The following is a 26,615-nucleotide window of genomic DNA, read 5'->3' as shown; positions in this document are numbered from 1 at the left end:
AGCTTACATGACCCTGAACAAGGGTTCAGTAGTCAGAAGATTATCGGGTTGACTGTGGAGGCAGCGGAAACTGCATGATAGTGGCTGTAAATCAGAAGGTGCAAGCCCTGAAAGAGGCAGCATTACCAGGTGTGATGTTAACTGGACACAAGATGGTTCACCAGGGTGTGGATGTCTGATGTTGAAAGACCAAAAACACCTAATGACCCCAAGAAACACCATTGATGACGTATCCAGGTGAATCAAAGGAATATGTATGGAAAAACTAAAGCAGTCCATTGAGTTACAAAAAAAAAAAGAAGAAAAAAGACAGCAAGATTTTTAAAAGTTGATGAAAAGGTATCTATGAGGACATACAAGAATGGAAAGCAGAGTTGGGAAGATGGCGTAATTAACAAATGCATAGGTAAAATGATGTATTAGGTAAAAAGTAGAAAATGTATACAAAAGAGACACAGGAACCAACTGAAAAAGAGATTCGTGGAGAGCGAACCAAAGAAGTTGGAGAGACCGATGGAATGGTTGTACGATACGTTCCAAGTACCAACGCCACTGCAGGTGATTGAACCCAGGCGTACAAGTGAGAAGAAAAGAAAACATACAGAGTTCCTGAAAATAGATTCCAAGCGCGAAAAATACTCAAAAAGGGAAGTGGAGTGAATAAAAAAATTATTGCTAAACAGAATGATTCTTCCTAGGAACAACTTTAAAAGGGAGATGTTGTAGGGAATTAGTAATAATGGTGCACTCCTCCCACGTGACGAATGGAATAACATAGTCACTATAAGTAAAAAGAAGTACCAAAGTACATAGTAGGCGGTCAGAGATAGTCGTGTCTTTACTGGTTTTACTAAGTATACTGTATACCGAAGTGGGCGTAATAACAGGCCAACATTAAAAGGATTATAACAGTTTCTAGTCTTGCTACAAACTAAATCCGGCCGATTCATTTCACCTCTTGTCGAAAAGTGCGGGGAATCGCCGCTATGAAAATTGTTTTAACTTCTCATTCAACGCGCGCGCACATGTGACAGTATTACAGTCAAGAATTTTGTATAATTTATCTACAGTCTTGGCTGCGAATTCACAGAGCCTTTTAACAAACTTTATAGAATTGTCTTTTCCAGTGTGTATGTTTTGTTGTCTTATTAATTCCTGACCAACATGGAAAATGTTTTGTGCGGTGAATAAAGTTTCTGTTAATAGTTCGCAAAGTGTTGCTCGTCATTTACACGCAGACGCAGGCATGGCTGTGTGGTTCCGAGCTCAGTTCCGCCGTGTGATACCTTGGACGAGTGTCTTCTACTGGAGCCACGGGCTAAACAAAGCCTTGTGAGTGGATTTAGCAGACGGAAACTGAAAGAAGCCGGTCGCATGTGTGTGTTTGTCCCCCACTACCACTTGACAACCGGTATTGGTGTGTTTACGTCCCCGTAAAACTAGCGGTTTGGCATAAGAGAAGAGACAGGGTAAGTACAAGGCTTAGCAAAAATAAGTACTGGGGTCAATTATTTCGACTAAAAATTCTTCAACGCAGTACCCCAGCATGGCCGCAGTCTAATAACTGAAACAAGTAAAAATAAAAATTGAAAGAAAAAGTCCATTTCATCCTTTCGACACCATTTATACGCAGCCAGAGCACTACATGTCGGGCAAACGAATACATATATGTTAATAATATTTCTTTCTTCTTGGCGTTGATCCTTCGATGTTTACTGGTTATTCCGACGCGGGAACCGAAAAAAAAAGTGTGTAATGTGCAACACAGGCAGTAAACAAAAATAAAATAGAACAGAGTGATGACCTTTAGTCGAGAAGACACGGAAGTTGTTGCTCTTCGATTACTATGGGAAACAGCTGTGGCTTTCTTCAACTGAATACACGTCGTTGATTGGTTAAAAATTACCCAAATACGACAACTTCAACACGAAATAACTTCTAAAATACGAAATTTTGTCAAAAATGTTGAAAGTAAATTATGTTGAGCATGAGAAATTGCACCAGCATACGAAGTTTCAAAGTGTCTAGTTAAAAAAAAAATTATTATTAAAACGTCTGTGAGCGAAACTGAACAGATCGATATATCCAGAAATGGAAAAACTGTTGAAATATAGCGACCAAGAAATATAGGACATGTAAAATAAGAAGAGTGATAATAGAAAAAAAAAATAATAATCCTCGTAGTAATAGGTGCTTTTGGAAGTGAAAAAAAGATACGTAGTGAAATATAATAACACAAATTGCCATTTATATGCAACATTCAGAACATGTAGAATACGAACAAGAGAACAAAAGAACACAAAATTGAAAAAGGAAAAAAAATATGGGGAGAAGGAAACCAAACGCAGCAAGATAAAGAATTGCAATGGTTTAACAATGAAGGTACTTTGCAAGTTTAAGTCAATTGGAAAAGTAATAATGACGGCAGTAATAGCTTATTTGTGTATTTTAAATCATGGAAATTACTTTTACGATGATACAACAGTGTTGGTTAATAGCACAGTCTCAAATCAAATATACTGCAAGCAGAAACAATAAAGCCGTAGCTATCTTGCTATTTCCCTCCTGTCGTTTCTACAAATGTATGATAAACGACGTTATAAGAAATCGATAGATTGAGGTATAGATGGTAATATAATTATTGATATTAAGGTATTTCGTGAGAAAGTCAATAAAACAATATTTTTTAATGATTACTTTCCATTTGAAAAAATGTTTTTTACAAATAGTTTAACATTTCGTTAGCAGCTTTTAAATGTTGTCTTCAAATTACCTACTACCAGAAAGGATGTAAAAAAAAAATAGTTCATACTCTAAAAATGATATTAAAGTATTTTCGTAACAAACGTAGAAAGTCTAATTTATTGGAAATATTCATATTTTCCCATTGAACATCATATCTGGCACAATGCTATTGATGCCCATACACATATTCACATCCTAGACAACATTCAAAACGAAGATATTCGAATGATAAGCAATTATTTATTCATCAATACAGAAAATCCTGTTTCCATTTTCTACTTATAATCACTGCTGTAATGTTGTCTGTTTCTTTGAAACATTTAACTGCATACTCTATCTAAGCCTACCTAAACAATTTAGATCTTCTGCACCATCCAATCATCCGTCTTCTGAAGTGAAATCGTTTGGTAACCATGTAGCGAATAGCTTCGTAGATTCTTAGCCGAGTTTCGAAACCTAGCCTAGATTTTTCTACGAGTTCCTTCCTATTGTTCTCGGCGTTAACACTTACAAATTCATGAGGTTCGACTATCACAGTTAAGTTCTATTGTTCAAGTGAACATTCTTGGGTTAAATCCAAGTCAATAGAGATAAATTCATTACTTTCCATTGTTCTGTAACCTACATCCAGCTTTCCAACATGTATAAATACAGTACCCAAACTTAATACCACCTCTTTCGCTTGGTGCTTACCCAAAGGAACATTTCAGTAATGACTCGTCACGACAGGACTACACAATTGTCACCCTCTCAACTTGTCAATGCAGAGAGGTAAATTCTCTTACTTTCCCTCTCCTTCTTCCATCCATCTTCTAGCGATCACTTACAGATAAGCTTAACAACCTACAAAATGAACCGTAGGATTTTAACCTATCCTTGTACAACAACTCGAAGAAGACGATTCCTGTACTGTAACGATAAAATAAAGGCCATATCAATTATTGTTTCTCTCATGTTAATCATTGCTACATATAATCGTCACAGTTGCATGAATACGTACATGCATCACAGAAAGAGGGGGGGGGAGAGAGAGAGAGAGAGGGTTGCCATAATGTCTAAGTATCAAATGGGGACAACCTTCAAATTATGGAGGTATCATAGGTATAGATACTTGTTTGAAGAACTTTTATAATAATTTTCCTGATGCGCAATGTGCGTCCATTTCTCTCCTATAATAAAACTCTGATCTTCAAAACAAAATGCTAGAACATGCTTAGGTGACTACTCATTATTTAAAACAAATAAGGTGAGTCGAGTCTGGTCACATACGAGAGTATGGGTCCCAATATCTAACCTGACTTACCATCGGTTGCAGCGTGTCCTTGCACATATCATTTGTCCGTTTTTACTCGGGTCGCTCTGGGAAACCCTCTGAGCAGTGTCCCAGTCAGCCCCTATCTCTGAAAGAACGTAAGTCTTTCATTCATTATCGAGACATTTCAGTACCAAGCGGGACAAATATACTAACCGGATGGTACACAGCAGCAGACCCTTCAAAACGGAACCGTATGGCAACCCCACTGCCCCCTCGCTCTCTTTATATGTGTATACACACACACACACATATATATATATATATATATATAGGTAATCTTCAAGTTTAGGGGGATAAAAAAATAAATAAAAATATTCAAGGGAAGTAACTGAACGTCTTACCAGTATTCTCCGTACATCTCTGTTTATAAATAAATCACACACGTGATTTGATTGACGTTAGGGTGTGATTTATTTATAAACAGCTAGAAGAAAACGGATAATACTGGTAAGTCGTTCAGTTATTTCCCTTGAATATTTTTATTTATTTTTTTATCCCCCTAAACTTGAAGATTACCATATATATATATATATATATATATATATATATATATACAAGCATAAACTTGAATAAGGTCGATGAAAACTGAGTTGTTGTTGGTATTGTTTATAATCAGATCAGTAAGGTAAAAAACATTGATTCACCTGGCCGGAAGTTAGATAATTGTCATGGCAATTAAGGTATATAGCGCTTAATTAAAAATAAACGATATAGAGTAAGTTAACCATAAAATATCACGGAACTATTACAAGACTGCAGCTTACAGCAACATAAATAACGAATGAAACAGTAACCACCGGAAATCCTAGTGTTTGGAATTTTTTTCTTTTATACTGTTTATATGGCTGCTTTTGTTAGATTTTTTATTATCTCCTGTTTTCTTTACAGTAAAATAAATTATGGTGCGTATAATATATACACAGTCCTATGCACGCATAGCAATCATTCTCTCTCTTTATACTTAATATATATTATTTATATATAATATGTATCATATTATATATCTAATATATAATTATTTGTATATATATGTGTGCGTGTATGTATAATAAATCGAAGGGGGTGCAAAATTAGTAAGCGGGGTAAAATGAGTAATTTCTGATTTCGTTATTTTCTCCTTACCTGTTTGAAATTGCAAGTCCTGCATCATAACTTTGTACTGCTGCATCATCTTTACGAGTAAAAATTAGTCAGCACAGTTGTTATTGTTAAAGCTGAGAGAATTTGGAACATAGTCAGGTGACAGGTACTTTTTTTTTTTCAAGAAATTTTTTTCAGCTTTGACCCAATCGTAATTGAGGTTACTAACAAAATATCTGGATAATTTTTGGTATTTAACAATCAATATTCTTTTCTCTGTTGGATTCTAAGTCATTTGTCCCCACCCCCCTAATGCCTAATTTCATAATTTTCAATTTATTTTTTTAAAGAAAAAAAATGTCTAAAATGGGGTAAAATGAGTAATGACTATTTTAAATAATTGTTTCTCTTCATGGTTCGTAAATATGTCGGGAACAGCTATTCCAGCAGTTAGTGAAGAAACCATAGAGAATATTTTGACTTTTCTGATTTAGCTGATTCTTGTTAATTTCGTATCATGTGCTGTTTTACCATGATCCTCTGTCATTTGACCTGGATATTTAAATTTTTTGTTACAATTCTCATCATTCTGATGGACAGTGTTGTACAAGAGTCTGTTTCCAAATGTAATTCTGGAGAATTGAAGAGGCAAAAATTTACCTTATCTTGGTCTACTCATTTTACCCCAGCTAAATTTGTCTTTTATATTCTCAAAGGGAACTGACAGTTTTCTGAAATAATGCTCTGAATGTGTGACAGTATTTTTAATGCATTTAGAGAAGGTCATTTGCTTAGCTGATATAGTTTTTGTAAGGTAGTGAACATTTGTAAAAAAATATATTTTGTCTCAAAGTCAAAAATACATAAAAACACCCCATTTTACCCCCTCACCTATACACACACACACACACGTGTATCCCACTGCCTCTTGAAAATCGGTATTGGTGTGCTTATGTCCCCGTAACTTAGCAATTCGTCAAAAGCTTAAGAAAAAGAAATACTAATATTAATTCGTTCGAATAAAATTCTTGTATAATATATATTATATAAGTGTCTGATTTTATGTCAAATTGCATACAAAAAACAATCTTAACATTAAACTTAAAGGATTATTCAATCCTTTTTTTAGCAGTGTTTACTAATTTAGCAGTATTTACTAATTTTTACAAAAGAAACGTTGATTAGGACTTCCAAGTGTCGGCTAATTTTGCTGGCATGCAAGAGTCTTTCAGCGACTATTTGACCTGTTAGAAATAATTACTAAATTCCTTCAAAATGATATCCTATTTTCGACATAGCTACACGAGTGTATCCTTTAACTTTGCTTCCTCACGTCTTTCAGAAAAATTGGTGTTTTATAATTAAATTTTCTACAAATACCTTTCATATGGTGTGAATTCCAATTATATCAGAATTTGTTGTGAAATTTTTTCCCTAGGGTAGGTAGGTGAGAGTTTCAGATAATTCACACGAGTTGAATTTGTTTCCTCATAACTTTCAGAAAAATTGGTATTTGGTCATGAAATTTTCTACAAATACCTTTCAGACGGTGTAGATTATGATTATATTGGAGTTTAATTAGAAAAATAATAAAACAGATACTGCACATATATTTACTGAGGCACATCATGCAATTCTTTTAAAATTTCAAGTTTTATTTTATAGATATATATTAGATTTTTAGCTGCATTTCTCTGCAGAGGTCAGTATAAGTCCAAAACATGTCTAGATACTTCTGTATTTGCTGGAACTATGAAAATAAAACCTGACATTGATTAACACAGTTATTACCATATTTCAGCTGAATTACATTGCCTTAGTTTGAATTAATTTTGAAAATAATTAAGACTTTAGTTTGTCTTTATTAAACTGGTGTTTGGAACATGAAATGAAAATTTGATGGAATGTTTTAATTAAATGCTTTTTAAAACAAGAAGTTTGTATCAAAGAACCAGTAGTCTCAGATGTGTTAGCATCAAAAGGGCTAATGAAAATTTTTTCCACCATGTTTATTTTTTTTTATGCTCCATGCATTAATTATATTATGACTAAGCTATTATTTTCTTGTATAGTGGCTAGTGTTTGTGAGTTTTAACCTCCAAATGATCATATTTTTCCTACACATAAATAAATGTATAATTGTATTTATATAGTGATTCTTTGGTAACTACCATGGAAAATACTGGGTTGGTGATTTACTTCAATGGGGGGCCAGAAAAAGTTCGAGAGATGTCTTCCCATATTTAAAACTTCATAAACAGAAAACTATTAGTTATTGATTAATAAGTTTTATTTTTTGCTTCACAACATAATAAATTTCTAGTTTCCTAATATTAAATTCATTCATCACTTTTTTGTAGCAAGTATGGAGAAGACTATACTTTAATGATGAGGTCAGAATAATGTTGAAATACATTCAAAGTTACCTAGTATTTTTTCCTGACATGAATAGATAGTGTCACTGAATCTATATCCAATACTCTACATTGCCTGATCATTCTCATGTTTCTTCCTATATTTCAGTGGTCAACATCAATTGTTATGCGTGTCACCGTTGTTCATATTTGCTAAACTTCACCATTGACAAGTACAGTGTTGTCTCTGGCTGCAATAAATGTCAAACAACAGTGGATTATAGTGGTAAGACATTGAAGATCTTTTCTAAGTTTCATATATTATTCTCTTTTCTTTCTGGTGTGTGGACAGACTCCATTTATTTCAGAGTGGATATTAAGCAATACACAAATACGATTTTTGTCCTTGGGTAGCAACTGTTATTTTCTATTTGCTTACCCCTAGAAAGTATGAAAAATGGCTAATATTTCCTTCAAACTCTGCTTTTGTTACATTTATTCGAACCCCAAAGAATCCTTCTCAATACATTGCTTTGATGCTCCCCCACTACTCCTGCTCATGATCAGAGATGCAGAAATTGTCAGCCATTAAAGGACATGCTCAAATGGTCATAGCCAATTAACTGACAAGCAAGTCTTTCCAGTTTCTGTCTTCCCATATCAATATTGTAAGCAATATTATATAGTTGATTCAATGTTATGGTATAAGACACATAAGGTATCTTATACAGTAGGATCAAGTGATTGTGAAACCAATTTTTTAATCACATGGCTAGGTCTATACCTACATTAAGATGATGATGATGATAATGATACATTTTTTTGTTTTGGTGCTTTTTTTTTTGTTTCTTTTTGATAGCATTCTTAGATCAATCTGTTTGTGGAAGAGGAGTGGCAAAATTGTTAGAGTATTGGGCAAAATGCCTTGCAGTTGTTGTATTAGGTTTCAAAGAAAGTTTTGAGCATTTTTTAATATGCAAAAAGGGATGTAAATAATTGACCTTTCAATAAATTTTATTTAATGAAATAATTTCCATTATTATTAATGACGTTTGTCCATCTATAAGGCAATCTAAATATTCCATCAGCATAAAATTTGACTGGTTTTGAAGAAAAAAGTTATCTAGATGCATTTTGACTCCATCTAAATAATTAAATGTTTTTCCTTGCAGTGAGTTCTGTAGAGACAAAAATAAGTGGTAGTTGAATGGTGCAATATCAGGAGAATATGGTAGATGGGGTAAGAGATCCCAACCAAGTTCATGTAACTTTATTTGGGTAGCCAAAGACATGTGGTCAGGCATTGTCTTGTTGGAACACTACCCCTTTCCCGTTGGCAATCTCTGGCCTCAATTCTTTGATTTTTTAGTTCAAATTAGTCAGCTGATGACAGTTCACGTCAGAATTAATGGTCTGGTTTTGTGAGAGCTCATAATAAATAATGCCTTTATAATCCCACCAGACACAAAGCATGGCTTTTCATCTTTGGTTGCTGTTTTGGGGGATCCTTACACAAACTCCAGGATCTTTTTTACCCTACGTTTTTGTACACAATCCATTTTTCATTTTCAGTCACAAATTGTTTCAAAAAAGGCATGCTTGCATTCTGTTTCAAAAGCATATCATAAATGGAAAACCAGTCCAAGCAATTCTTTTCTGAGTTTGAGGGACCCATACATTATAGCAAGAAATGTATCCTAGCTTCACTAGGTGTTCATGAGCTGCATTTTTAGAAACCTTCAACTCTTTTGTAAGTTCTTTAGTCATGACATTTGAGTTTTCTTCGATTTTTGCCTTCAAAACATCTTCATCCAATTTTGAAGGTCTTCCTCTGTGACTGTCATCTTCCAAGCTAAACTCTACAGCTTAAAATTTTACATACCATCTTTGAACAGTTGATTCACCTACAGCACTACCACCATAAACTTCACAAATGGTTTTGCAAGCCTTTGCAGTATTTTCTCCTTTTTTAAAAAAGAAAAGCATTACAAAGCGAATATGAAGTTTTTGGTTATCCATTTCAAATGTCAATAAAGGGTAACCGGAATGAAAGATAAATCAATTTTTAATCAGGAACAAAGAAGAGATGCACTACCACTTCAAGCAACACTAATGTTTTAACTGTTATATTTCAGGTGTGTTCAATGAAGAGTTAAAAGATTTAGCTCAAAAACGCTCAGAACTTTCTGGACAACCTAATAACTTATATTGGGAGTCCAAATCCCACTTATCTCTTCAGGATCAAGTTCTGAAGTTCATTTAATCAACTTTCTCTCCCAGAATTTCATTCCTGGTATCCTGGTGAATGATTTACCCTTTAGCATTCAGAAGTAATGCTTCTTTATTCACATTGTTTTGAATTAATCATGCATTATCTCATAGCTTTGAGATTTTAATGATGTGATTGTTTATTTTTAGAATAAGACCATAGTGTAGGTATGAGAGGACACATCTAGTTGATTTGAACATAAAGCAGATAAAATGTTTTGGCCAGATAGGGCCAGTTTAAATGCTGAAGGGTTAAAGCAGTTTTTGCTCCAGATCATTACATTTTCAGTTCAAATCCTGTTAAGATTAACTTTATCTTTTGTCTCTCTCTGTAGTCAAGGTTACGACATGTTGAGATATATATTCACATATTGACTGAAATATAATTTAACTAATTGGATAACATTTCTTTACAAGCTTGATTACTTTTATTATTATTTTCAGATCCTTTTAAAGCTGATCGCAGATGTGTCACTTCTGAACAGGAACAGTACTTCGATCTTTTAGATATAAATTACCAAGAAGGATGTCGCAATATTAGCCAAATTCCAACTGTTGAGGAACCTAAATTCTATTGCTTTTGTTTAGAAAATCTTTGCAATAGAGCTTCAAAAGGAAAATTTGACATTCTGGCACTGAAATTTTCCTTTTCACTCTTATTATTCTATATCTTATTTTAGTTATCCAGTCACCCATGAAGAATGACTCTTTACATTAGGTAATCCACAAGTATTCCCATCTTCCAAACTACAGTTGATCCTTCTTTTGGTCACTTGCACAAAGGATCTCTGTTAACTTTGTGGAATTTACCTTTCCCCACTTTCTTAATGATGATGGTTTTATAAGAAGTTCTCCCATTTGTCGCTTGCTATACATCATGCTCCACACTACACACAAGGGAAATCTCCATTCCATCAAACTCACCACCATATATACATACATGCCAAGTATGAAAATAACTTCAGTCATTTCAAACCAACAAGGATACCTGCCCTGACAATGCTCTATTATCTTGAAATAATACACCCTCCAACTTGCACCAGATACTTCAATCTCTCTCTTTCTCTCCCTTGGGGAATATCCCAATCTTTGGAAATAGTGTTCAATACCCAAGAAACATAATACTTCTGGTTCTGGTTCTAACTACCATCATATTGTACCCACTTCAAACAACTTAATGGTGATGGAAATGCCTATTAACAGCAACATGTACCTCTCTCCTGCCTTATTCATCACCAGTATGGCTTCCATAGTTTTTTTCATTATAAACACAAACAAGAAACAGGACCACATATCTTTTGCTTGTTAGATGACCTAACATATCTATTTATGTGAGAAATTTAATTCCAGGATTCCCAGTAGAGCAGAAATGTTGCATTTATGAAAATTTTGCATAAGCAGGTGTTCCATAATGCAAAACATATCTTTTGTTTGACTTCCATATACATGGAATCAATAGGAAAATTAATTTTGCATTAAAGAACTTCAGATTACAAGATATTTTATTAAATACAATGCCTCCTGTATAAGATAAACATGTTTAACATTATATGAACTTAGTAATTTTGAGAGATATGAAGTAAATTATTCTTAACAGTGGAATTTGAAATAGGTAAAGCCATAAATAAAAGTATGAAGGATATTAGGTTAAAAATAAAACCCTTGGATAATAGAAAAAGTTGAAGGATACCCTTCAACATTTTCTATCCAGTGAGTTTTTTAACAAAATATCTTATAAGCTATTCTTTATACTTTCGTCTACTTTGGGTTCCACTCTTAAAAATAACCATGGTCAAACTGGGGGGAAATGAGATAGCCTAGCATTTGAGGATAAGAAAAAAACTAATGCAAACTTATGAAAATGAAGATATTGAAGACTTAGCCCCAAGGCATCTTATGGTTAGTGTATACACTGTATTGTTTACAATTATGAAACATTGCATGTGTATTGTATATTGTAGCAACACTGCTACAATATATAGTTACAAGCATGGAGGCACAATGGCTCAATAGTTAGGGCAGCGGACTTGTGGTCATAGGATCACGGTTTCGATTCTCAGACCAGGCATTGTGAGTGTTTATTGAGCGTAAACACCTAAAGCTCTATGAGGCTCCGGCAGGTGGTAGTGGTGAACCCTGCCGTACTCTTTCATGTTTCTGTTGTACTTGTATTTCAAAGGGCCGTCCTTGTCACGCTATGTGTCATGCTGAATCTCCACAAGAACTATGTTAGGGGTACATGTGTCTGTGGAATGCTCAGCCATTTGCACGTTAATTTCATGAGCAGGTTGTTCTGTTGATCGGATCAACTGGAACCCTCGTCGTTGTGACTGATGGAGTGCCAAAGAAGATAATTTACAAGCAGTGGGAAGCTAAATCAAAGAAAATGATTGAAGTTATTTGGGGAAATCAGATTTTGATGGATTTTTTTAAGCAATAAACTCATTCATTAAATAATGACTATTGATTTTTAATATTTGTATTTTAGTTCTTTCATTCAAGGTTCAGTTTTGTTCCATAACACTTTTCCTCTGGCACATGAATGACTTACCATCAACTCCAATAATGCCCACTCCCACACAGATGATGCTACACTTCATTTCTTTCTAACCTTCTGAATCTAATAGCAGATAACATTTACTTCTATATTATCTCAACAGACTACTGTATGCCTCTTTAATTTAGCTCCCTAATAAACTATTGTCCCTTTAGTTTAATTCCCCAACAGACAACCATGTCCCTTTATTTTATCTTCCCAGCAATCTACTGTTTGTCTCTTTAACTCCCTGATAAATTACTGCATGTCCCTTTAGTCTGACTCCCTAAGAGACTTTTGTAAGTAACATGAGTTCAATAACCAGCATACTGCCATATTTACTTAGTTAAGTAAGATTTATTCTGTAGTTAATACATGGGAAAATGACAGACTTTAAATGAGATATTTTAAGCTGACAAGGAATTCTATCTCACACTATGGCATGTTAGGAATGCATCTTCTGTAGCCCAAAAGCGAACAGTGCCCTGTGTGTGGACTTGATAGATGGAAACTGTTTGGAAGCCTGTCATATATATAATAAATATCTATGTCTGTGTAGGCATGGACATGTGTCTCTGCATGAAAGTGTTGAGCTAGAAACAGTGTAAGTTAGTGAAATTTCTTGTTCACTAGGTCAGCACTTTCAGATGAGTGAAACAAAAGAGGTCCCTTACGTGAACAACAGATAAGGGTTAGTAACAAGAACGGTATCAGCTGTAAAATAATACTTCAATAATATGCGTTCATCTTACTCATGTTACTATAGAAAAATAAATGTGAAATGAATGAACAGCAGAGATCCAAGTTGTGAACATTATGGTAGTGAATGGGTTAAAAACAAAACACCAAAAGTTCTTGTCTCAGATGCCTTCTCAAGCTGACATGTTTCAAAGATACTTCATTTTTTTTTTTATTATTAATTTCAAAATAATTGGATCAACATCAACTCTGCAGTTTCTCCTCTGATTCTTTAGCAAGAATTTCTTTCATAAAATCTCTTCGAGCAGTTATTGGTAGAGATTTCATTCGAACAGAAATCTTTGTGTTGCCAAATGGTGTGTAAATTTTCTTGCCATCTTCACCAAGCAAAGCATACAATGCTGCATTTCTTTGCAGCAACAAGTTATAAAATTCTATTCCTCCTTCAATATAATCCTTCCCTAATTTTGCAGCTTTTGAATCGGCATGCCGGTCTCTCCGGCGCTGGTAAATATCATACATAAATAAGTAGCTTCCTAAGGCCATAAGGTAGAAGGAACTAGCCAAGAAAACCTTGCCAAACAACTTCATCTTTTGATTGAGGCGATAAAGGCCATCCATTGCAAAATAAGCACAATAAACAGCACTCATGTTGAACACCAATAGACCGCACTCAATGGCGATGTTGTGGTCTGCAACATAATGAATTTCTCGTGCAATAGCAAACTTTTTAGCTTTGTTGCTCATAATTATAGAATTTGAAAATTTCTGTCCATTTTCAGTATTCCAATCAATAGATTTGTTTTTCAGTTTTAGGTGTGCTGTATGGATGTCTGACAATTCTTTGTAGCTGAAGAAGATCGGGAGGCCGATTATGGCACCACTCTTCATGTGTAAACTACCTTTGTGTATGATGTCCTGGCCATAGTTAACAAACATTTCAAGTCTGCTCTCCAATTGAGGATCAAGGTTTATTTTGAAAAGTGTCTGTAAAGACAAAGAAGAAAAATAAGAACATTGAATAAATGCCAAAAAACAACAACAATAAAACATTTGAACAAAATAATAATAATGATAATAATAATAACTGTTTCTATTATAAGCACAAGGCTTACAATTTTGGGGATGGGTGCTAGTAAATCACATTGACCCAGTACTCAACTGGTACTTATTTTATTGACGCCGAAAAGATGAAAGGCAATGTTGAACTCGGCAGAATTTGAACACAGAATGTAAAGACAGACAAAATGCCCTAAGATTTTGCCTGGCATGCTAAAGATTCTGCCAGCTTGCCATCTTTAGATACCTTTCTACTATAGACACAACATAGCAAGGATTGTCCATTGGACACTTTGCAACAAGTAAGGACTTGACAGAGCAAAAAAGTGGTATGAACATAAACCCAAAGGCATCATTGAATATGATAATGCAAATATCCCATGGGATTTTATGATCCAGTGTGACCATGAGAGGGAAAAGGAAACCAGACATAGTGTTAATTGAGAAAGAAAGCAAACGATGCTGGGTCAGAGACATAGCATGCCCAGCTGACAACAGGGTATATGATAAAGAAGAAAGAAAAGTTGATAGATTTGACAGGTTAGCTTGGGAGGTTAAGCAGTTGTGGTTGCTGAAAAAGGTGGTTGTAGTACCAATAATTATTGGAGCCCCAGGAACAGTGAGTAAAAATCTTGAGAAGTACCTGGAACAAATAGGGGCTGCAATAAGGTTGGAGCAATTGCAGAAAACAGCACTGCTTGGAATCGCTTGAAAACTCTGGATGGTGCTTGAAAACTAAAGGGTGTTATCTTAGTTCAGTGGTAGTGAACAGCTCATACCATAGTACATCTCCAGCATTAGAGGTTGTGCAAAGACAATAAAATAACAACAATAATCCTCTTCTTTTTTTATTATAGGCACAAGGCCAGTAATTTTTGTAAAGAGAGAGAGTGGACAATTAGTGATCCCAGTAATTGACTGGTGTTTTACTTTTTTGACTCAATAAGAAAAAGAGGAGGGGAAGGGGAGTGAGTGGAGGAAGAAGAAAAGAAGAGGAAGAGAACCTGGCTGCATGTCTTACAGAGAAACCTACCTCTTCTAAAAGTTCATTGGTGTCATTGTCTATTGGTTTTGGTTTTGTTGCATCATAGAACTGGAAAAATTCTTTGTATTTGTTAATTCCCAAAGTCTCAGGAATGGCTTTGATGACAGCTGTGACAGAGACAACAACTGCAGCAATGGCCTGGCTGCGAAAAGTATTTGATGCCATCTTCTAAAGATTCTTGATTTTACTCAGCTGAAATGGTAGAAAGGAAACAAAAATTAAAGATGAAAAAAAAAAAAAAATTGTAGTATCCTCCTTCTCCTTCTCCTGGCTGCACCACCACCATTATCAACTTCATCATCCTCATCATAACTACCTGTGTCAGTGTCCTCCTCCTCCTCACTACCACTATCAATACCATTGTCATCACCACCATTATTATCAACATCATCATTCATCATTATCTCTGTATCAAGTTCAGCACCCTCATCATCATCATCACCACCACCACCGACAACATCATCAGCATCAGCATCACCACCACTACCACCATCATCGTCGTCGTCACTATCACAACTATCATTATTTACACCATTTATAACTAAAATTCATTTCATGTTCCATCCTCATCCCCACCTCTGCTTCACCTCACTGCTAACCCCAAGTCCTAAACAAGCCAACAAAGGAGGTTCTATGAAGCTGCTTGACCTGCTAGAAATAACAGATAAATCTTCCTCAGATCACACCCTACTGTCTTAAGGTACATGCTGAACAAAAATAGGCCCAGATATACGGTCAACTACTTTACATAGTGTACAGAGTACAGTTTTTCATGGCAAACACACATCATACATATATATATGTGTACACATATATACCATCCATCCATGTACATACATACATAGATATTTGCACCTATTCTAGGCAATGACAAGTGACTGAGACTTCTGGTAATTTGTTGTGCTTGAGAAGACACATCAAGCTAAGTGAAATCGTGATCATGGCCAGTGCCGGTGAGAAGTAAAAGGCACCTGTGCAGGTGACACACAAGACACCCAGCACATTCTGTGGAGTGGTTTGCGATACGAAGGGCATCCAGCTGCAGAACCAAGCCAAAACAGACTAGAGCTTGGTGCAGCTCTCCAGCTTACAAGCCCCAGTCAAACCATCTTACCCATGCCAACATGGAAAATGGACACCAAATGATGATGATACATACAATTTATTCACAGAGCTTTTACTTCTCTCAGACGCACAGAATCATTTCTACTCAATGGATATTATCGTTGGGTTGAACCAATCAGTGAATCATAGAGAAATTCTCCATGAATGAATTACATCACTCTCCATACTGAATAAAGCCTGGAGCACTTAATTGAACTTTTTAACTAAGGGTACTTGGAAGAAGCCCACCATATATCTACCTACAGATTTGTGTGTGTGTGTGTGAGTCCCCTTGCCCGGACATTATGTGATATCTGTAAATGAGTGTCACCTTCATACAAGCTGTGTCCTTCATTTCCAATCTTCCATGGAAACATGTTTGGCCATGGGGAAATATTACCTTACTTAGAAACGGGTGAAGAGTGGTGACAGAATGGGCAACCAGCCATGGAAATTCTACCCCAATGAATTCCAACTAACTCATGCATACATGGAAAAGTAGACATTAAATTGATGATATTAAACACACACACACGTACACATAAAAGTGTGTGTGTGTGCATGCAATGTTTTTTAATTCCTTGTCTACAAATTATATGCTAGCTCTGTCTTTTTTTGTAAACAAGTGAGAAGTTTGATGAAAATATTCCTTACTTGAAAAACAGTTAAGAGTTAGCAACTAGGTCACCTGGCTGTAAAAGGTTGTCTCAATAATATGTATTCATCTAACTTGTGCTAACATAGATAAACAGACATAAAACAAATGAACGTGTGGGGTTTGGTGTGCATCAGTGAAGAATATAAACACCAGCAAAATAGAAGCCAACGCAAACTGTTGCTTTCTAATAAAAATACCCTCTGGTATTTGTTCCATCCCAAGTTCCAGAGACATTCCCTAGTCACTGTTAAAAATACGATGAGCAAGTGATTGGTTCATTGAAAACCTACACCCAATAGCACTGTTGTTAACTGGCTACAAATGTATAATAAACTTAAGTCTGGTATGTTACCATTTCTGCCATCTTAGGAGAAAAATTACATTTCTAGACAGTTTCAACAAGCCAGTCAATAGAAAAGCAGGCTTGGAATTTGTCTGTCAAAGACATCAGTTCCTTGCTTCAATATGTGGCAAGATTTTGCACAGCTGTGAAATGACAAGATCAACCTAAAGATAACATTGACTACAAGGAGAAAAAAATGTCCCTTGAGGGAGGCAATGTCTCCTATTTTAATGGAATCTCAAGACAGGAGCAATGTGGATGGATAATAACAAACTTGTGATGATGGCAACTTACTTATTACATACAACTGCTGTGTTGAAGTGAGAAGCAGTCATGGTGGTGGTAGTGGGGAGTAGTAAGGGAGTGTATATAAATAAAAATGACGAGGGGATGGGGGGGGGTAGTTTAAAATGAAACAGTTGTCACTGGCAAATGTCACATCAGAAGCCTTTGTGAATGTGTGTGTGTGTGTGTGTGTGATCATCATCATTTAACATCTATTTTCCATACTGGCATGGATTGGATGGTTTGACCAGAACTGGCAAGCAGGAGAGCTGCACCAGGCTCCAATCTGATTTGGTTTGGTTTCTATGGTTGGATGCACTTCCTAACAGCAACCACTTTACCTAGAGTGTGCTAGGTGCTTTTCATGTGGCACTGGCACAGGCATTACTACATGGCACCAGCACAGATATGGCAGCACGCTATACAACCAAAGCAACAGTTTAACAAGTTTTATATATGGAAACCTGAAAGACCTATCAAATACATAATGAATAAATGTATATATAATGTCTTATCATAAGCAATACTTGTTAGTGTGTGTGCATGTATGCATGGGTGGGGGTGGGGCTGAATTTATGGATAGAGGAAAAAGTACTCAATACATATCTCTTTATTAACCACTATCAGACGTCCTCATGCATTGATTCTTCTTTTTACTTGTTTCAGTTATTTGACTGCAGCCATGCTGGAGTACCAGTTTGAAGGGTTTTAGTTAAACAAATTGACCCCAGGACTTATGGGGATGTAAACACACCAACACCAGTTGTCAAGCAGTGATAGAAGGGTCAAACAGACACAAAGACACACATTTAGATATAGACATATACGACGGGCTTCTTTCAGTTTCCAACGACCAAATCCACTCACAAGGCTTTGGTCAGCCCAAAGCTATAGTAGAAGACTTGGCCAAAGTGCCACACAGCGGGACTGAACCCAGAACCACTATAATGTGTTTCATCACAAAAGAAAATCTATCAGGTTTCTCATTTCTATGTGGTAAGTAGCTTGCTTACCAACCACATGGTTCCAGGTTCAATCCCACTGCGTGGCACCTTGGGCAAGTGTCTTCTCCTATAGCCTCGGGCCGACCAAAGCCTTGTGAGTGGATTTGGTAGACGGAAACTGAAAGAAGCCAGTCATGTGTGTGTATGTGTGTTTGTCCCCCCACCATCGCTTGACAACCAATGTTGGTGTGTTTACATTCCCATAACTTAGCAGTTCAGCAAGAGAGACCGATAGAATAAGTACTAGGCTTAAAAAGAATAAGTCCTGGGGTTGATTTGCTTGACTAAAGGCAGTGCTCCAGCATGGCCACAGTCAAATGACTGAAACAAGTAAAAGAATGTGTGTGTGTGTTTGTATATATATATACATATATATATAGTACTAGACTCGATTTGAATTTGGGACTGTTATATTTAAACTAATGGTAGTAACATTCTTAATTACAAGGCCACTGACACATATATTTAATGTTGCACATTTAGGTCATTTAGCTGCTTTCATTTCTACTGATGAAGTTAACAATACAAAAAACAAACAAACAAAAAATCACAACTATTGAAAACAAAAAGTTTTTCCCATGAACATGAAATAACTTGAAATTGGTTGGAAGTGTTAAAACCCACAACACAAATTGCTGGCCAAGTAAGCCTACATCAAGCACAACAACAAGAACAGCATGAAGATGAAGGAGGATAATCCAACCAACGTGATGACATCTTGGCCTTCAAGAGATAAATTTCTTCGTGAAAGTTGGCTCCTATTTGACAAGAGGAATAAAATTAGCTAACTGACACAAGGTTCACGTTTCATTGTAGACAAGAGAGATTCTGAATAAAGGTCAGCATGTAACATTTACCACTGAAGGGTTGACTTAATGGTCAACCATAAGATAGGTGAGTATTACTGTTTGAGAGAGAACAAACGACTAAATAAATAAATAAATAAAGGAGTTAATATGGTAATTATCAGTGGATTTTTGTTTGTGTTGAGAAGATGAATGTTTGCCCACTTGGATGGGCCACCTTATTTGTGGCTTATAAATGGCAAAACGTTTGTTTGTTACAAGAAGCAGAAATAATTCTAGTTACTAAACTTTACCAAAATATAGCCAATTGTTTTTACTTCCTGTAACTAATAGACATCACCAGTAAATTATAAACCTATCTCTTGTTTTCTTTTTTGAATCTCTCAATGAGATTTGAGATAGGCTTTATGAGACACAGTCAAAATAACAAAACATAAATTTCCTCTTTAAAGTTGTATATGTGTGCGCGTGTCTGTTTATGTGTGTGTGTATGTGTATATATATATATATATATATATATAAAACAAATAATAAATGAGTATATGCATATATACGTACAAGTATGTGTATACCTACATCTACCTGTATATATAGGTGCATATCTGGGTACAGGACATTGCAAACAAAACGTAGACAAAAAAATAATAATAACCTGAGTACAGAAAACTCACAGGCCACATAGAGAACATTTTCCTTCATCAGCTGCCCCCATTCTAACACAGGCGATATATATATATATATTCACACACACAATTGCATTTATACATACCTGTCTGCTACACAGGTGCCAAACCCAAACCCTCTGCATTCTTACTGTTCTTTCCAGTAACGGCTCAGGTTGGAACCCAGCCATAATTGAAAAAATAATAATAAATAATCTGTCTGATATTGGAGGTCTGTCACTGTTAGCTGGGGCTTGAATGCTCCGTTCCTCACCGCAAAGAGGCATAATTTAAACTTAGAACACAAAGTGCCACAACAGATACTGCAAGTTATCTTATCAGACACGAACAAATCTGCCAATTCACAACACAGGACTACCAGCTTTTATAAGTTAAACACTTTCTATAAGGGGGGACAACTCTAGATGGACTTTCCCAAGGAAATGATTTTCCATAGTTTTCAAACCCTTACTACTAACCCGTAACAGAGCATTTTTATATCGATTGTTAATTTATAATTAACCCTTTTAATACCAAAATCAGAATTACTAATTCGGAAAAAAAAAAAAAAAAAAAAAGGCAAATGTTAATTCTTGGAATATTGTTTGTCTGGGATTCCTTTCGTAAATAAAAATACCAAGGCAATAGAAAATTATTTTTATGCGTGGCTGTATAGAAAGAAATTTGTTTTCAAACGACATGATTTTGAGTTCAGTTCCGGGCCGACCAAAGCCTTGTGTATGGATTTGGTAGACGGAAACTGAAATGCGCTTGTCTGTCCCCCACCACCGCTTGACATCTGGTGTTCATTTACATCTCTGTAACTAAGTGGTTTGGTAAAAAGAGATCGATAGAATAAGTACCAAGCTTAAAAAGAAGTAGTGGGGTAAATTGATTCAACCACAACCCTTTAAGGAAGTGCCCCAGCATGGTCACAATCTAATGAGTGAAACAAGTAAAAGATAGATAAAATAAAAATATGACGAGGTTTAGAAGAGCAGAACTGTCGATTAATTCGAAAAATTTAACAAAGAGCTCTGTATTATTATTTTCACGGAAAGGTTTAAGAGCAGAATCACAGAGTGTGTTGTTATTAAAACTATGGTATTCCACTCAACTAAACACACAATCTGAACATTGTCACTGGTGTACTTTTACCCTGCATCTAGCAATTATTTTCGTTGTTCTCACAAGCACACACCCTAAATTTCGTCACCTGTCCACTAACTACACATCCATATTCATTACCCCACTCACACATACATACACTCATTGAACTTTGTTATAACAATGCAAATATGGAACTTGTTACTTTTTATCGTTTTTATTTTATACAACAGCTCCAAACATTTCCTATATTCATCCCCTCTCTCCTGGCCCTGTCTTGCTATATTCTCATTCTCACTACTATATAGAAACCCGAATTGAAAAATCCTTTCCCTTTTAGACAAAGGGTCAGTCCCAAAACATCAGACACCCACCTCTTGCCCAGCATAAGAACTTATCCAAGATGACAAATGAGTATGGTTGTTGGCAGATTGTAAGATGAAATATCCTATTACAATTCTCTGCACAGTGAGATCAAATCATGCCAATATAAATTTTACTTTTATTTTTTGCAGGAGTCAATAAAATAAAATGTCATTCCAGAGCAGAATTAGTAAAGCATTGGATGAGACAGATTATGATATTTATTCCATTTCTTTGTGTCCTATGTTCTTGAATAATATCTTTAAACTGTTGCCCAATTTAACATTATCAACTGGTCCTTGGGTGCCTTTAGTAGAGTCCACTTGGTTTTAAACAATAATCATGTTAGTTATGAATGCAATCACTAAACATTTGGCAGAGCTAACTTAATAATGAGAACAACATATTAGATGTTGTACAGCATTGCTGGAAGTGGAACAGTGGGAAAATTTACAAGAGTATCAGAGACAGAGGGCATGGCTGGGTGCATCTGTATAGTTTTTTTAAAGTCTTTGTTTTCCATTTAAGTATCAAATGAAAACTTTTTTAATACGGTAATAAAATGCTTGTTAGGCATAATCACGACATCAGACTTTGAAATGTAAATAAGCAAATAAACAAAACTGAATATATACCATCTATTCTTATAGCATTCCCTTACAGGAAGTAAGGAAATGTTGTGGAAGTAGTCACCAGCATTAGACCAGTACTTGGAACTAAATTATTTTTGCCTGATATTACGTGCATGTATGTTAAAAATGTGGGGTGGGAGGGCATTGAATGTAGCTACGGGGTCTAGAAACAGTGTTAGGGGCGATAGTAAAAAAAAGTTTGAACAGCACTACTGTATTTAACAGGCACATTACGGTTCACATTCATTCTTTAATAGTTTCATTTTCTCAGAAAATGTTTTCATTGTTTATAATAAAGGAAAAATCACTCGTGTCTTTTGGCTCGGAAAACACCTACTTTTCACGAGATAAATGCTTTCACTTTCATAGTGTCCTAGAAACGAAAAAGCAGTAAGAAAGTCTTAATGTGGGAAAAAAGCGTAGTTTTTGCCTGAACCTACTAACTAGTAATTAATCTATCGAATATTATATTTCTTACCTAAAAATCAAACCTACTCGTGTCTAGGTTGTGTTGCAGCAATAACATGCTAAAAGTATAAATAAATAAAATGACATATTTCATACAATAAATCTTGGACTTTTTTTTTTTAATTCCTGTTACTGACAGGTTACAGCTCCAGTACTGCATACATGTGATTAGCGTGTCGTAGGAAAAAATTGCAAAACAGATTCTTCAGGGTAAGCTGACAGGAGACCTAGAGGTAGATTAGGACTAAGATGGTTGGATATTCATAGCCTCAGTTGGTCACGGTTTGGAATGCAGCCGGAAAGTCTAACAATGGTTTCTTCTTATACAACCCTAAAGAGAGGGTGTCTGAGGACACTATCCCCACGACTGTCCCAAGGAGAGTAAGCGGAGGAGACGGATAGATTAGTAAATTTTCAGTATTCTTGTGAACCTGTGTGAAACCACTCCTTCAACGAATTTGAATCCGTATCAATAAGAGGATATATCATTATTATATCATTACGCAGAAGGGTGGTGGATTGCTAGAATCGTTATAGCGTCGGGGTAAAAATACTTTGCAGTATTTGTTCTGGTTTTTTATCTTCGTAATTTTGGACTTTATTTTATCCAGTCTAGAGGAGTTATCCTCTATATAAAACAAAATCCCAGGTAAGTTCAGGAGATTCATTTAATCAATTGGCCTCCTCCCTCATAAGTTTAACTACGTTACAACCCTATGTGCCTATGTTAGAAACAACTGTAAGCTGGTGACTTGTTAGAATCATTAGAGCGTCGTATTTCTCTTGGATCATTTTATATTCTCAATTCAAACCCAGTCAAGCGTTTATTCGTTTATCGTTGTTTCTGGGTCGATAAAATAAAGTACATGTCAACTACTAGAACCAATTTAATCGACTAAACCCTTATTTCCAAATTTCTGATCGTGTGCTTACGTAAGAAATTACGGCGAAAGTAAAGAATACGTACAACCGGTGTTTAGGGTTAGGGTTTTTGTTACGCCGAAAACGGGTGATGTACGTATTCTTTACCTCCGCCAAAATTACCATATTAATACTCAAGGAACTAGAAGATGATATTGACTTCTTTCAACGAAAGATAGAAGGCTAATTAATAAAGGAATCGGCATACCTTAGCAAGTGTGTTCGATTCGGCAGGGCACACCTGTTTAGACATGGCACTTATTCGACCTTCGGAAATAGTTAATGACAACTTCAAACTCAAGGCGGAAACTAAATAACATCTTAATTAATATTCAACAACATCAAAACTACAACCAAACTCGAGTAAATAACTTACTATAATAGCAGCAGCAGTGAATGAGATCAAATAACCATGTCAAAGAAAGGAAACTGTAGATTATACATTGCAAAACCACGCCATTTACAAGGGCGCTGACATGTTTGTTTACTAAATGAAAGCCAGTCCTTATTTTCGCATCTGTGAACAAGTAAAACTCTGAATTTTATATTTGGAGCAGAGAAAATGCTTTTTCAAATGATTTTATGAAAAATTTAAATTAAAGTAATGGTATAATATATTTTAGCGGCGCAAAATCTTCAGTTTTATCATTCCAGTTTTTTCTCACCTGAACTTCAGAAGTTTTAGATCATTATTGGGGGTGGGGGTTGTATCTCGAACAACCCTTACCTGTGCATCCCTTTTAATATATGAAAACATATTCAGGTTATGGCCGAAGCAAAAGGTGGCACTAATTATTTAACATCACTTAAACAATAATAAAATAACTAATATTATCTTAAAGTAATGAGAGATGTTTTCTTATACTCTAATGCCGCTTACCGCTTTATTACTCTTTGATGTTTAACCCGGGGTCAGCAACCATTGAGTACACCTATGCATGATCAATCAAAGACATTCGAGCTGCGACAATCCCATCTTTTCAAATACAATCAATCTTAAATTGCTTTATTGAATATCTATTTATTTTAATTTCTATTTTCAGGCGGTAGGGTATGCTTATAGAGAAATTTAGCTGATATTCGAACGACCACGCAGAGCATCGCTCTTTTGACATCGGGTCAATCCCAACGGTGAAAACCCATGAGTAATGACGTTCCCACTATGACCACCCGCCTTTCTCTTGTGTGTTACGCAAACTGCATTGACTGTAAGCCATAAAAATACTTTTCTCTAGTATTAAAACTCGTTTCATTGCCCGACATGCACATATCACAAAGGTTTCTCTCCGAGCTTATAGCAGTCGAAAAGTCCATCATCGTGTAGTCAGGTAACCCCTCCCAGCTCAGGTGAAACCACCATAAAAATAAAGATAAATTAGTCATACTTTAATCACATCTAAAAGTGTAAGCAGCAATTAAACACTGGCTAAAGGTGGTATGTATCATAGCCATAGAACCACAGCATACTCGGTCGTGTTCCGTGGGTTTACGATCGATTCAACAAACGCCTAGCAAATACAGCAGGGTGTTCTATTTTGTTGTGTATCAAGAGCTTTACCGGGGGTAGAAACATTCGGATATTTGTACATTGAACATCAGAGAAAGTTTACAGCTAACTGTTCTTCCTATAACGAACGACAGAATTAATCCAGCATGGATGTGATTAACTAAAGTCGTCTTGGACAACCAGAGTAATCTACCTTGCCTAAGGAAGTTCACTACAGTCTGCACGCATAAATCATGCGAAATAACGCCATACACTCTGTGTGTGTACAGGGTGCGTAAGATATTTAAGGCCAGATTATGTTTATAAAAAAAAAACAGATATATAATAACAGATGATAACTTTATTTATCAAAAAATGCTACGAGGATAAAAATAAAACTTTTCTATAATGTTATTCAACAAAGCCACCTTCAGCTTCAACTACTGCTTCTATATGAGATCTAAATGATCTACATGCTCGAATCAAGTGGTCCTGATTCATTTTGGACATTACTTTGACTCTCACAGCTTTCAAAGAATCGTTGGTGTTATGGGTGTGTTCATTGACTTCTCTCTCAACAACGCTCCGCATGTAATAGTCCAATGGATTGAGATCTGGGGAATTAGGAGGCCAAATGTTAGGGATTATGTGATCACGAAAATTTTCAGCCATCCATTCCTGTGTTACTAGAGCCATGTGTGATAGTGCAGAGTCCTGCTGAAACACACATTGCCTTCCATTGCATACACTGTCTATCCAAGGCTAAACAATTATTTCCAGGACCTTAATATAGGCAGCAGAGTTAACTCTAAGGCCATGTGGAAAGTAAGGAGGCATCACATGTGCTTCATTGCTGACAACCCCTAAAACCATGACAGTTGCAGGAAATTTTGTACACATAACATTTGGAACTTCAGAAGGGTTCTGCACATAACCATCTGTCATTTCTTTTGTAAACTTTTTGATCTTGGTTGAAGATTTTCTCATTTGAGAAAAACCAAATCAAATCTTCTGCTGGATTTTTCAGTTTGTTTAAGAGCCTTTTAGATCTGATGTAGTGATTTTCTTTTGCTTTTTCTGACAAATTGACCTTTCCTCATCATACAAGACTTATATCTGATGTCTTCGTGGACAGAATTTCTGACTGTTCCTCGACACATGGAGATGTTTTCCAATTGACCTCATGGACTTTCTGGCATTGTAATCAATGGTCTGTTGAACTTTTTGGATAAATTCAGGTGTTCTGATGATTTCAGAGTGTTTAGAATGCTTTTTATGTTTTGATACTGGTGATATGTTTCCATCTTCAGTCTCTAGCTCCTAACAAACTTTGTAGACGAAAGATCTGGCAACTTTTAAAAATCAAAATATTTCTAAATCACTATACCCAGCCTTTAAAACCACAATAACAGCATGCCTCTTCATTTCTTGAGTAAGCTGAGGGTCTGCCATTATTATTTTCTGGAACAAAGATTATCCAAAGTAAGCAAAAAATGCAGCAATGATCCCAAAAAGGTATGTCCTCAAATACTTTACACACCCTGTATATATATGAATACACACCACACATGTGGTATATATGTATATATATGTGTATGTATGTATATATATATGTGTATGTATGTATATATATATATATATATATATATATATATATATATATATATATATATAT

At 35.6% G+C, this 26,615-nt stretch overlaps 2 protein-coding genes across 6 annotated transcripts in view; one reads left to right on the top strand and one right to left on the bottom strand.

The window, feature by feature from the left end:
* The first annotated feature begins 4,651 nt into the window (after positions 1 to 4,651).
* LOC106883152 (uncharacterized) lies at positions 4,652 to 12,236 on the top strand. The gene is made up of 3 exons (XM_014934060.2): positions 4,652 to 4,962; positions 7,664 to 7,780; positions 10,207 to 12,236. The coding sequence occupies exons 1-3, from the start codon at positions 4,902 to 4,904 to the stop codon at positions 10,440 to 10,442; spliced, it is 414 nt and encodes a 137-aa protein (XP_014789546.1). The 5' UTR covers positions 4,652 to 4,901; the 3' UTR covers positions 10,443 to 12,236.
* A 399-nt stretch (positions 12,237 to 12,635) lies between these two features.
* The window catches only part of LOC106883154 (transmembrane protein 177), an 18,941-nt gene continuing 4,961 nt past the window's right edge, over positions 12,636 to 26,615 (bottom strand). For 2 of the 5 annotated variants that reach the window (XM_014934071.2, XM_052974299.1), the window contains exons 2-3: positions 15,090 to 15,293; positions 12,636 to 13,984 (exon numbers count right to left, since the gene is read on the bottom strand). In XM_014934071.2, coding sequence (XP_014789557.1) covers positions 13,241 to 13,984; positions 15,090 to 15,266 — 921 coding nt within the window. In that variant the 5' untranslated portion in view covers positions 15,267 to 15,293 and the 3' untranslated portion in view covers positions 12,636 to 13,240. Of the gene's footprint in view, positions 13,985 to 15,089; positions 15,294 to 20,070; positions 20,328 to 23,662; positions 23,799 to 23,830; positions 23,969 to 26,615 lie in introns of those variants that run through there. The other 3 variants (XM_014934067.2, XM_014934069.1, XM_014934070.2) reach the window with 3 other exon arrangements.

Source organism: Octopus bimaculoides, chromosome 18 (genome assembly GCF_001194135.2).
Source record: "Octopus bimaculoides isolate UCB-OBI-ISO-001 chromosome 18, ASM119413v2, whole genome shotgun sequence".
Taxonomy (NCBI): Eukaryota; Metazoa; Mollusca; class Cephalopoda; order Octopoda; family Octopodidae; genus Octopus; species Octopus bimaculoides.
The sequence above is the reverse complement of the archived record's forward strand: the minus strand, read 5'-3'. Positions and strand labels throughout refer to the sequence as shown.

Bases quoted from the DNA above. Each gene is read 5' to 3' on its own strand.
- LOC106883152 (XM_014934060.2), top strand. From the start codon at position 4,902: ATGGCTGCTTTTGTTAGATTTTTTATTATCTCCTGTTTTCTTTACAGT. The intron at 4,963-7,663 runs GTGCGTATAATA...CCTATATTTCAG, and splicing joins TTACAGTAAAATAAATTATG to TGGTCAACATCAATTGTTAT. The intron at 7,781-10,206 runs GTAAGACATTGA...TATTATTTTCAG, and splicing joins AACAACAGTGGATTATAGTG to ATCCTTTTAAAGCTGATCGC.